Source organism: Oncorhynchus keta, chromosome 29 (genome assembly GCF_023373465.1).
Source record: "Oncorhynchus keta strain PuntledgeMale-10-30-2019 chromosome 29, Oket_V2, whole genome shotgun sequence".
Taxonomy (NCBI): domain Eukaryota; kingdom Metazoa; phylum Chordata; class Actinopteri; order Salmoniformes; family Salmonidae; genus Oncorhynchus; species Oncorhynchus keta.
In genome coordinates this window covers 15,988,489-16,001,791 of record NC_068449.1, presented here as the reverse complement: position 1 = coordinate 16,001,791, position 13,303 = coordinate 15,988,489, and the positions used below count along the sequence as shown (strand labels likewise).

The 13,303-nt window shown below is 41.6% G+C and overlaps 1 protein-coding gene across 3 annotated transcripts in view; it reads right to left on the bottom strand.

Moving 5' to 3' along the window:
• Positions 1-2,145: 2,145 nt before the first annotated feature.
• LOC118362340 (collagen alpha-1(XII) chain-like) overlaps positions 2,146-13,303 on the bottom strand; it is a 98,720-nt gene continuing 87,562 nt past the window's right edge. For 2 of the 3 annotated variants that reach the window (XM_052486113.1, XM_052486115.1), the window contains 9 exons: positions 12,520-12,573; positions 12,037-12,090; positions 11,271-11,342; positions 10,976-11,011; positions 9,477-9,543; positions 9,162-9,344; positions 8,587-8,664; positions 5,469-5,639; positions 2,146-3,102 (listed from right to left, as the gene is read on the bottom strand). In XM_052486113.1, the coding sequence (XP_052342073.1) occupies positions 2,945-3,102; positions 5,469-5,639; positions 8,587-8,664; positions 9,162-9,344; positions 9,477-9,543; positions 10,976-11,011; positions 11,271-11,342; positions 12,037-12,090; positions 12,520-12,573 (873 nt within the window). In that variant the 3' untranslated portion in view covers positions 2,146-2,944. Of the gene's footprint in view, positions 3,103-4,518; positions 5,086-5,468; positions 5,640-8,586; positions 8,665-9,161; positions 9,345-9,476; positions 9,544-10,975; positions 11,012-11,270; positions 11,343-12,036; positions 12,091-12,519; positions 12,574-13,303 lie in introns of those variants that run through there. The other variant, XM_052486114.1, reaches the window with a different exon arrangement.

Sequence of the window (13,303 nt, the reverse complement as noted above, 5' to 3'; positions counted from 1 at the left end):
TTACAACCCCTTAATTAACCAGCAATGCACAATAACGAGACTATATACAGGGGGTAACGGTACCGAGTCAATGTGTGGGGTTACAGGTTAGTCGAGGTAATTTGTACATGTAGGTAGGGGTAAAGTGACTATGCAGAGAAAATATACCATGAGTAGAGCCTTGTAAAAACAAAGGCTGTGTGGCCCTTTGATTAATTGTTCAGCAGTCTTATGGTTTCAGGGTAGAAGTCGTTAAGGAGCCTTTTGAACCTAGACTTGGTGCTCCGGTACCGCTCGCTGTGTGGTAGCAGAGAGAAAAGTCTATGACTTGGATGACTGGAGCCTAACAATTTTTTGGGCCTTCCTCTGACGCTGCTTGGGAAATAGGTCCTGGATGGCAGGAAGCATGGCCCAAGTGATGTACTGGGCTGTACGCACTACCCGCTGTAGCGCCTTATGGTCAGATGCAGAGCAGTTGCCATACCAGGTTAGTGATGCAACTGGTCAGGATGCTCTCGATGGTGCAACTGTAGAACTTTTTGATGATCTGGGGACACACAGCAAATCTTTTCAGTTTCGTGAGGGGGAAAAGGCGTTGTTGAGCCCTCTTCACAACTTTCTTGGTGTGTTTGGACCATGGTAGTTTGTTGGTGATGTGGACACCAAGATACTTGAAACTCTCGACCTGCTCCATTACAGCCTTGTCGATGTGAATGGGGGCGTGTTCGGCCCTCCTTTTACTGTAGTCCACAATCATCTCCTTTGTCTTGATAATGTTGAGGGAGAGGTTGTTGTCCTGGCATAACACTGCCAGTTCTCTGACTTCCTCCCTGTAGGCTGTCTCATCGTTGTCGGTGATCAGGCCTACCACCATTGTGTTGTCAGCAAACTTAATGATATGGTTGGAGTCATGCTTGGCCACACAGTCACTGGAGTGGGTCTACTTCCTGCCTTAAGTTGTTGGTGACCAGTGAGAAATGTGGTTTCTGTCTGATGATGTCTCAATGAAAAGAGTTCAATAGGATGATTTTACATTGTTTAGAACAAACTGAAATGTTAAAAATTAAGCCAGAAACCATTCTATACATTTTAGGCAAAAACCTGCTTGCCTCTGCTAGGAGGCTGTGGCGGCAAGTGGATCTGCCAGCATGACAATAACCCCAAATCTAATCAAAATCCACAAAGAAATGTTTAATTGACTATAAATCAACATTTTGCAATGGCCATCTCAGTCTCAAGACTTTAACCACATTGAAAACCTGTGGTTTGAAATGAAGAGGGCGGTTCATAAGAGCAGACGGGATATCAAGGATAGCAGAATATCAAGGATAGCAGGATATCAAGGATAGCAGGATATCAAGGATAGCAGGATATCAAGGATCCGGGAAAAGTTCAGTTCAGAGGAATGGTCTAGGATCCCCTACATAAAACATTTAAGAATAAGGCTCAGTGTCATTACCCTCAGAAGGGGAGGATGCTAGAGTACTGACAACAGGTTGTCAATCATGTTTTATCCCTATCAATTTTTTATTTATTTTATTGCTTCTTAAACAAAATATCTTTCTCTGAGCATTTCCCAATTGTATTATTTATTTTATACAGACTTTTTTGCTCATCTTTATCAAGGGTGCTCATAATTATGGACCTGACTGTATAGTATATACCCATTGATTATATACCCATTGACCCATTGATTCTTGAATATTAGAACTTATATTATTTAACTTAATTCCTTACGAGGTTAGTTCAACTGTCATACCCAATCAGAACCCAAAATATAAACATGTTGAAGTCCATTGTTTGCATACAATGTAATTGTAAAAATCAAATCACTGTATAGCCTCAAAACATGGTTAGAACTATAATTTTGACGTCAGGGATGGTCAATCCTTGCATCCATAGCTCTGTCTATGAATTTGATAGTGGCTACATTTCTCCAGCCCCATCCCTCATCTTTATACCAAAATAGTGGCAGGGTGGCTGCTTTGTTATAGTTTGAACTGCAGATTGCCCCTTTGTAGCTGTACTCACTCTAGTAAAGACCGTTTTTTGGGGATTGGCATGTGACATGAGATATACTATATCCAGTGTTTGCAGCTACAGTGCATTTATCAAATAACTGGGACATAGACTGAGACACCACAGACATGAGACTGAAACAAAATGTACAATTTTCAGTAGTTTTATTGAAAAATGCCTCTTCTGTTTCAGAAATAAATAAGAAAATAAGGCTGTGGAATTCACAATGTGCAGTTAAAACATGAAAAGGCAATTCTATGTCCATAGTCTTGCAAACAAATTCCAACTGCATTTGGTATTGATACAAAACAATAACTATATTCTGATTTGTTTTTGTTTTGTTGAAATCTTAAATATACAACACAGACAGGCAACTCCACCTTTGGGAAAAATCAGCTGTGAGTTAGTATTATAAAAGAAAGATACACATTTGGTCTAAAGTAACTCATTGAAAGCCTGATTTGATAATAGCTGGGAATCTTTGGGAACTTTTAATGGAGCTGGAACCAGTAACCCTCTTTCTGATGAAGAGGGTTGCCAACTACATGATTTCAAAAGAACAACAGACAGCTTGACATTGTGAAATTTGCAATGAACTGTGAGGTACAGGGCTAATGTGGAGGGGTACAGAGACATACATATACCTTCCCCAACGTATTTGCTGACTTTCCGATGATTAGTGCATTAAACATTGGACTCTAACACTTAATGCAGTTATGTTACAAGCAGAGACACTTAAAGAAACAGTTAGCAAGCACACAGGTTTGTAATGAAATAATGTCCAGATTCATTATATTTCCACTTAATCTTGCTAAACTTAATTTGTTGATGCGTAAAGATATGTTCAATAAAGCCAAGGGTATCAGACCCATAGATTTTATTCTCTGAATCGCACATGTAATAATGGAGATAAATTCAATATAACAATCCTTTGTTTTGTTTTTGTTTATGGTGCTATCCTCTCGGTATCGTCTCTTGATAGTGACCTCTTTCCTCTCTGGTTTCGTGAGTAACCAGGCGACTGTATTGCCTCAGATTCATCTTCCGGTTCTTCCTCGGGTATAGGGACTAGGTAGGTTTCAGGGTCGGGCTCGTAGCCGGTGGCTAGAAACATTAGTTTGGCCAATCAAACAGGACTTTAGTCAACAGGCTGAGACTTAACATGCACAATGTACATCCTAAACGTTTGTCCTAAACATGAATAATCAACCAAAGTATTGAATGTATGGACCAAAGAACTGTCATTTATCTTGCTTGTATGTGATTACATGCACTCTTGAACTTAATGTTATTGAGAAATATGAACCATATTGAACACATACATAAAGATAAATAGCAATTCAAGTAATAAAGCTGGGATTGATTTGTAACAAAACACTAATACAACACTGCCACTTGTCTCTAGCTCTATCCTATCCTTTTGCTACTCCTAAAACCCATTGTGGTGTTATACAACAAATGTTCCTCAGCAAATTAACTAATATATATATCCTTGTTTTTGAAAGAAAAGCTAATTTCTTGTCCATTAAAATAACATCAAATTGATCAGAAATACAGTGTAGGCATTATTAATGTTGTAAATGACTATTGTAGCTGGAAACGGCAGATATTGTATGGAATATCTACATAGGCCCATTATCAGCAGCCATCACTCCTGTGTTCCAATGGCACGTTGTGTTAGCTAATCCAAGTTTATCCTTTTAAAAGGCTAATTGATCATTAGAAAACCCTTTTGCAATTATGTTAGCATGGCTGAAAACTGCCGTGCTGATTAAAGAAGCAATAAAACTGGCATTCTTTAGACTAGTTAAGTATCTGGGGTATCAGAATTTGTGGGTTCGATTACAGACTCAAAATGGCCAGAAACAAGTACTTTCTTCTGAAACCAGTCAGTCTATTCTTGTTCTGAGAAATGAAGGCTATTCCATGCGAGAAATTGCCAACAAACTGAAGATCTCGTACAACGCTGTGTACTACTCCCTTCACAGAACAGCGCAAACTGGCTCTAACCAGAATAGAAAGAGGAGTGGGAGGCCCCGGTGCACAACTGAGCAAGAGGACAAGTACATTAGAGTGTCTAGTTTGAGAAACAGACGCCTCACATGTCCTCAACTGGCAGCTTCATTGAATAACACCCGCAAAACACCCGTCTCAAATTCAACAGTGAAGTATGCTGGCCTTCTAGGCAGAGTTGCGAAGAAAAAGCCATATCTCAGACTGGCCAATAAAAAGAAAAGATTAAGATGGGCAAAAGAACACAGACACTGGACAGAGGAACTCTGCCTAGAAGGCCAGCATCCCGGAGTCGCTTTGTCATTATGGGGTATTGTGAGTAGATTGATGAGGGAAAAAAACAATTGAATCCATTTTAGAATAAGGCTGTAACATAGCAAAATTGGAAAAAGTCAAGGTGTCTGAATACTAAATATATATATAAACAGAAGAAAATGTTAGGAAAATAACGTTTAGCATAGGTTAGGCAGACATACAAAGAATATCATGATTAAATGTACAAATGTCACATGCTTCAGATTGGACCGGAACACAAGCTGTGTAAATCACAGGCCTCATACTGTAATAAAACAGAGGTTATGCTGGCAGTAAGTCAGTAAGAAGCGGGTTATAAGGCACAAGCTCAATACAGATGTTAAATGATTTTAGTGGATTGTGTGGTTCAAACATCATTTACAAGGCACAATTAGTTTATTTACAGATATCACCTCTACGTCAACATGTTAACACTTGTTCTTTGGCTATGATATCCACTTTGTTAGTAGTTTTTGGTTTGTTTGTTTTTTTTACATGCTCCTTCCGGCGTAGAGAAGCACTCTCTCTCTGTTTGCTGGGGTTTTGGTTCAAGATGCAAACAGGCCAGTAGGGTTGCCATCTCTGCAGCTTGTCTGATAGTAGCTGTGAAGTGGTGTTAGTGCGAGTCCACTCCTTTCTGTCTCGTTTTTGGGTTTTTAACGTTGTTCATTAATTATGTCCCCGGTGGTTATCCTTAAGGGCTCATTAGCCAGTGAGCTAACATCTCAGAAACAGGACTGTAAGCAGCACAGGCAGCATAGAGAGTTTACTAGGACCGACCTGGAAACAGTTCAAACAGGGGGTTAGATCTCTCTGTTGCAGAAAGTTATTTGCCATTTCTATTTCTACTTGGCAGTGTTTAACATGCAATTATGAATATCCACTCTATAACAAACATATTGAGACCTTGGACGTAAAGGGTTCATAATGTTGCCAAAAGGGGGTTGTCGAGACAAAAATACGTCCACTGTCCCATTTGAACAAACTTTTGTTAACAATTGCATTTTGTTTAGAACCCTTGAAACCCATGACCTCCGTACATTGAACCAGAGCGTTAGCTGTTGAGTATAAAGTTGTAAATAAATTAGTGTGCATACGTTACATTCACTATGTATTCAGCTACCCTGCCATGCAGACTGGGATTCAGTCAGTTGTGGACATACCTGGGTAACCTTGTCCATTGTAAGGAATGCCAACACATTGGGAGGAGTCGCAGTAGCCAGGGGGTCCAGGTGGTCCCCTCACTCCTGAGGTTCCCTGGCGACCAGGGGGGCCCCGAGGCCCAGCAGAGCCGGTAGTACCTGTGGCGCCAGTTCGAGCCTCGCCTGGTGGCCCTGGGAGTAGGGAGAGGGAGATGGGTTGTGGAAAATAATGAAAGAATAGTCAGAACGAAACCTCCCTGACATCACCCTTAAATCCCAACTGGAAGTGGAGGGGGGGGACTATTGGTTTCTACCACTGTAATTTAAATATTTAGACTGCTCAATTAAAAGTCTGATAAGAAGTGAGCCAGTCAGGGCTCTGGTGAGTTACTCCCTGCCCCTGTCTGTCTAGACAGTACAAACAAAGGATGGAATTTCCTCCACTCTCTCGCTCTCTCTTGCTCTTTGATCTCTTAAGTGAGCACATGTGTTGTCAATGAAGGAGCCACCAAAGCAACGCTCATTGTACAACAATCTGATTCTCCCACTCAACAATGAGTCATCATCGCTAGCTAACTAGCTTCCTCCTACAGGAGTTTAGTAGTGTCTTACTTCATTCACAGAAACAGACTTGGCAGTGTTCGACGGGAGGGGGAAGTAGACATCATATATAGCCTGACATTCCCACGAGCCCCCCTAACCCTTATGATAGGAAAGCTTCTGGGGACTCAGGGCCTTCACATGCTGAATATCAATTAAAGGTGGATGTTATGTTGCCTCCATAAAGACAGCATAATATGAACAGTGAATAAGACTATTAGAGACTAATCCTCATCCATTTCTAGAATGGGTTTGGGATCACTGATGAATGAGAGGTCGGGGTAACATTGTTTTGATGAGAGAAGATAGCAGCTATAATGCATAATGTTAAATCTTTCATCCAGAAATAGACCTTGGTTCTCAATTCCTTTGATGTATCGTATGTTGATCGTATGTTGATCAAGACGTGTGAACATATCTGTGCGGACCAATCCCGTAAATTATCTCTCGAAAAGAGAAGGGTTTTTCTGGGAATATGTTTGACAGTTCACTGAGAATTTATGAAACACAGCTGCCCAAACGAAGGTTCATGAGACACATCTAGGTAAATCTTGGCCTGCCCCTTGGGTCTGTCATTTATATTGCACTGGGAGGAGTTCTAAGAGTCACAAAGAGAGGTCCAGGGATAGGATTTAGAACAAAATGGCTACCATGGTGAAATAAGTTAAGAACTGTAGATCAGGAAGTAGTGAATAGGAACCTCCTGTCTCCAGGTGTTGAGCACAACCATTTACAGTTAGTATGCGGGAAGATTATTATGTTCCATACCTTGTTGTTAAGGTACAGTTGAAGTCGGAAGTTTACATACACCTTAGCCAAATACATTTCAATTCACCTTAGCCAAATACATTTAATACATTCACAATTCCTGACATTTAATCCTAATCCTTGTAAAAATTCCCCGTCTTAGGTCAGTTAGGATCACCACTTTATTTGATGATTTGGGAAATGTCAGAATAGTAGTAGAAATAATGATTTCTTTCTTTCATCACATTCCCAGTGGGTCAGAAGTTTGCATACACTCAATTAGTATTTGGTAGCATTGCCTTTAAATTGTTTAACTCGGGTCAAATGTTTCGGGTAGCCTTCCACAAGCTTCCCACAATAAGTTGGGTGAATTTTAGCCCATTCCCCCTGACAGAGCTGGTGTAACTGAGTCAGGTTTGTAGGCCTCCTTGCTCGCACACTCTTTTTCAGTTCTGCCCACAAATGTTCAATATGATTGATGTCAGGGCTTTGAGATGGCCACTCCAATACCTTGACTTTGTTGTACTTAAGCCATTTTGCCACAACTTTGGAAGTATGCTTGGGGTCATTGTCCATTTGGAAGACCCATTTGCGACCAAGCTTTAACTTCCTGACTGATGTCTTCAGATGTTGCTTCAATATCCACATAATTTTTGTTCCTTATGATGCCATTTATTTTGTGAAGTGCACCGGTCCCTCCTGCAGCAAAGCACTCCCACAACATGATGCTGCCACCCCCGTGCTTCACGGTTGGGATGGTGTTCTTCGGCTTGCAAGCCTCCCCCTTTTTCCTTCAAACATAATGATAGTCATTATGGCCAAACACTTCTATTTTTGTTTCATCAGACCAGAGGACACTTCCCCAAAATGTATGATCTTTTTCCCCATGTGCAGTTGCAAACTGTAGTCTGGCTTTTTTTATGCTGGTTTTGAGCAGTGGCTTCTTCCTTGTTGAGCTGCCTTTCAGGTTATGTCGATATAGGACTCTTTATACTGTGGATACACATACTGTTGTACCTATTGCCTCCAGTATCTTCACAAGGTCCTTTGCACTTTTCGCACCAAAGTATGTTCATCTCTAGGAGACAGAATGCGTCTCCTTCCTGAGCGGTGTGACGGCTGCGTGGTCCCATGGTGTTTATACTTGCATACTATTGTTTGTACAGATGAACCTGGTACCTTCAGGCGTTTGGAAATTGCTCACAAGGATGAACCAAACTTGTGGAGGTCTACACATTTTTGTCTGAGGTCTTGACTGATTTCTTTTGATTTTCCTATGATGTCAAGCAAAGAGGCACTGAGTTTGAAGGTAGGCCTTGAAATACATCCACAGGTACACCTCCAATTGACTCAAATTATGTCAATCATAAGCTTCTAAATCCTTTACATAATTTTCTGGAATTTTCCAAGCTGTTTAAAGGCACAGTCAACGTAGTGTATGTAAACTTCTGACCCACTGGAATTGTGATACAGTGAATTATAAGTGTAATAATCTGTTCGTAAACAATTGTTGGAAAAGTTACTTGTGTCATGCACAAAGTAGATGTCCTAACCGACTTGACAAAACTACAGTTTGTTAACAAGAAATTTGTGGAGTGGCTGAAAATCGAGTTTTAATGACTCCAAATAAGTGTATGTGAACTTCCGACTTCAACTGTATATGAGGCAACTTACTGAGTCAGGGGCTTCCGTTAATGGTCTCTGTTTTCTTGTGAGATGGGAGACTTTGGCAGAGGCATAGCTGTGAAATTGGTTATTGTACATGAGAAGTGAGTGATGACCGAGGTCTTACCAGGGGGACCACTGAGTCCTCTCTGTCCTCTCTGTCCTGTTCCAGGGGATCCTCTCTCTCCCTTCTCTCCTGGCGCCCCTGCAACAGCACAATCAGATACACAGGCAACAGGTTATTAGCAATGACAAAAAGTCTCATTGTACAGCACCATGTATTTGTAATAACCACAAATGAGCATGTCTGAGGATGGAGGGAATTGTAGCATGGATCAGATTTACTATAGGAAGTGAAGCATGATGGCAGATGACCATCAATTATTTACATGATGTGAGGAACTTTATATATTTAGAATAGATGTGTTTTGTACAATCGCTTGCAATCAAAACTTCCATTTGATATTGCTCCAGTCATTATTTAATTGTACCATTGTTGTAAACGTTGCAATGTTACTCCAGGCTCAAAGAACAGACCAACCGTTATCCTAGGATGTTAGATAGGTTAAAGAAGAGGACCGTGTCCTGTCATAACTTAAAGTTTTGCATCTCTGATAGGTTGTAATTTACTTTCTAGCCATACAAAAACAGGAAGTAATAAAAACAGGCAAAAAAATACATAAACAGCACACTATCACTCACCTCTCTCTCCTTGGTTTCCAGGTAAGCCGGGGTTTCCAGGGAAACCATTTCGGCCAGTCTGTCCAGGTTCTCCACGAGGACCCGTGTTGCCGGCAGGACCAGGGGGGCCTGCGGGGCCTGGGTTGTTGCTAGAGTAACCGGTGGGGATCTGGTTGATCATATTATTAATTCTGCTCATTTGACCTGAGAGGAATGAATGAAGATATGATTAAGGCAGAGAGAAAAATCACATAGATGGTTTATTTGTATACATTGTATGTGTGTGTAGGTGTACCCAACCAATGCTGGTTTATGAAGGTCTAAATAGGAACTCACTATTCACAAGCTGTTCGCAAACTTGTCTGGCAATGGAACGCATCAGATTCTGAGATGCAAAGTCCCCCTGGAAAACAAACACATTTTGGTGAGACAAGGTCATTCTACTCTGACAAGCAGGGGTCGACAACAGGCTACTCTGAGAAGCAGGGGTCGACAACAGGCTACTCTGAGAAGCAGGGGTCGACAACAGGCTACTCTGAGAAGCAGGGGTCGACAACAGGCTACTCTGAGAAGCAGGGGTCGACAACAGGCTACTCTGAGAAGCAGGGGTCGACAACAGGCTACTCTGAGAAGCAGGGGTCGACAACAGGCTACTCTGAGAAGCAGGGGTCGACAACAGGCTACTCTGAGAAGCAGGGGTCGACAACAGGCTACTCTGAGAAGCAGGGGTCGACAACAGGCTACTCTGAGAAGCAGGGGTCGACAACAGGCTACTCTGAGAAGCAGGGGTCGACAACAGGCGTCTGGCGGGCAAATAAAAAAGCACCTCCCAAAGTTCTGAGGATTTTTGTTTTTCGTCAAAAAAGGACTAAAATCACCAGGGATTCAGATAAAAATGAGTGTAATTTAGGAAATCTGTTCACCAAGTATTCCCACGAATAAAAAAAGATACGTGATCATGTCTCCATGTAATTAAGGTATGAAATGGTTGTTCTTTTTCAATACAACCTCTTTTGTGCCAGTAGTTGCCTAGCCCTGGACTAAAGGATACAGTAGTTGTCTAGTCCTTAACTAAAGGATACAGTAGTTGTCTAGTCCTGGACTAAAGGATACAGTAGTTGTCTAGTCCTGGACTAAAGGATACAGTAGTTGCCTAGCCCTGGACTAAAGGATACAGTAGTTGCCTAGCCCTGGACTAAAGGATACAGTAGTTGTCTAGTCCTTAACTAAAGGATACAGTAGTTGCCTAGCCCTGGACTAAAGGATACAGTAGTTGCCTAGCCCTGGACTAAAGGATACAGTAGTTGTCTAGTCCTGGACTAAAGGATACAGTAGTTGCCTAGCCCTGGACTAAAGGATACAGTAGTTGTCTAGTCCTTAACTAAAGGATACAGTAGTTGCCTAGCCCTGGACTAAAGGATACAGTAGTTGCCTAGCCCTGGACTAAAGGATACAGTAGTTGCCTAGCCCTGGACTAAAGGATACAGTAGTTGCCTAGCCCTGGACTAAAGGATACAGTAGTTGCCTAGCCCTGGACTAAAGGTTACAGTAGTTGCCTAGCCATGGACGAAAGGTTACAGTAGTTGCCTAGCCCTGGACTAAAGGATACAGTAGTTGTCTAGTCCTGGACTAAAGGATACAGTAGTTGCCTAGCCCTGGACTAAAGGATACAGTAGTTGCCTAGCCATGGACGAAAGGTTACAGTAGTTGCCTAGCCCTGGACTAAAGGATACAGTAGTTGTCTAGTCCTGGACTAAAGGATACAGTAGTTGTCTAGTCCTGGACTAAAGGATACAGTAGTTGTCTAGTCCTGGACTAAAGGATACAGCACATACCCTCTCTCCCTTTTCTCCTTTTATTCCAGACAGTCCCTGTGGAAAAGAGGAAACATGGATGTTCTCAATACAAGGAAAGCCATTCATTTGCATGATATTTGCAACAAAACACCACAAATACACTATGAAATAGGAAGTTGGTTAACATTTTCCAATTTAATCAAATGAAGTGGGATGATTCAAGACAGTCTTTGAAGAGGTAGGATTTCCGATGTTTTTGGAAGATGGCTAGGGACTCTGCTGTCCTTGATGAAACATACATCATCATCATATGACCACTTGTATTTGTACATACTGGGTTTCCTGTGTCTCCTGGTTTTCCTGGGCTTCCTGTGTTTCCTGGTGAACCCGGAGATCCTGGACTTCCCTGGGTGATGAGAAGATGGACAGCGTTATTGCTACATCCACTTACCAAAGTTACGAAACAGTAAACATAAGGACAACAACCACTCCTGGTCCCTGTTAAATAGCTGTTGTACAACAGGGACCAGCCCTATACTGAGATGTATATCCACAGTCAAGGCACAACTTGGTATACTGTGCCAAGAACATTTAAAGGACAACACCACCCAAAAACTATCTTTTGGTATTTGTTTCATTACCGGTTGTATTTCTGTATCTTGAAAACTTGATTGCTGACATGCAAAACATTTTCGGTACAATATCAACAATGGACTAACAAATACCAAAAGATAGTTTCTCTGTGGAATTTTCCTTTATCTGTGTGGAAACACTCCCAACAGGGATGGGTTGCTTAATGGTCCTCAGAGCAGACCGAATGGTAAAGTAGGCTATATATTAATATATTTATTTAATTTTTTATTTAACCTTTATTTAACTAGGCAAGTTAGTTACGAACAAATTCTTATTTACAATGACGGGCCTACATGTTGACAATGACGTGCTGGCCCTTTGCCTATTGGTATGGTGTGGCCATTAACTACTGTAGAGGCAGGCCTCAATCATAGTAGGGAGAATGAGATGCATGTTTTAGCTGCATTACTGACTGAAGGACTGAGTTTGTCCATGTTTTGATCACGTCTTCTGGCTGCAGTACTCACCATCGGTCCTGTTGGACCTCTAGGTCCCGATGGTCCTTCCTTCCCTGGTGGTCCCTGGGAAGAGAAGATAGACACTCACAACAGGCAGCAATAAAAGTTGGCATTAAGTTGTTGTTGTGTTAAAGGTATGTTGTCAATGTTAACTTTATTTCTGTATATATGTACTGTACGTTTTATGGTGCTGTTAAACTGGTGATGCTTCCAAGAGATGGGACTATAAAAACTCAGTGAAATAAACCAGGACCTCGCTAATCTCCCTAGCTACCAATCTCTGTAGTGTGTTCTACTGCGCCAGTTTAATGGAGCCCAATGACGTCATCTGACATGCACCAGAATACTAGGAGCACACAACAGTTTAACTGCGCACGTTGAGTGATCACATGCACACGTTGAGTTAAGTAGGTGCTGGCTAGATTCATGGCCTTTCAACAGTGCCTGTACACTGAGCAGCTCTGTGTAGAGGTACAGAGATGCTGATCTTACCCTCACTCCACCTGGTCCAACAGAACCCATAGGACCAGCAGCACCAGCAGGACCCTGCAGGAACACAACACACTCAATCAAACTCTGCTAACCAGTAATAACACACAATTCTGACAAAATGGCACAAAATTGCCTTTTCATTTAGCCAGAAATGATAACTAGTAGTTGTACTGTGTAATAACTGCTCTCTAGTTTCCTTGTGAGAACTCTCTAGTTTTTTAGTGAGAACATGGTAGACTTTTCTGATGCAATTCAGGGTACTTGATTTGGTTGTTGAAAAGCATGTTGTTAGCAGAACCATTTGACAGCCAAGGCTGCTATAGTCATAGCCATCTTAATGCGATGAGAGATTCTCAAACAAATTATTCTCAAGTATTACTAACATCACAGGGTAATTGTTAGGATTCAGGTGAGTTTCATATTTCGAAAGTAAAGTCGTCCTTGATGGGGGTGAGTGATTCTCAACTAAATTATGTTCATTATTGGCGTCACAGGATAATGCCTCCAATCTTTGAAATCCAGGGGCCGATCATTCAGCACTGGAGTTGTCAGTGATACAATCTGGTCAAGCTGTAGGTTATCAGTGATATAGTTTGGTCATGGTGGAGGTTGCCAGTGATACAATCTGGTCAAGCGGTAGGTTATCAGTGATACAGTTTGGTCATGGTGGAGGTTGTCAGTGATACAGTTTGGTCATGGTGGAGGTTGTCAGTGATACAGTTTGGTCATGGTGGAGGTTATCAGAAATACAGGTTGGTCATGGTGGAGGTTATCAGTGATACAG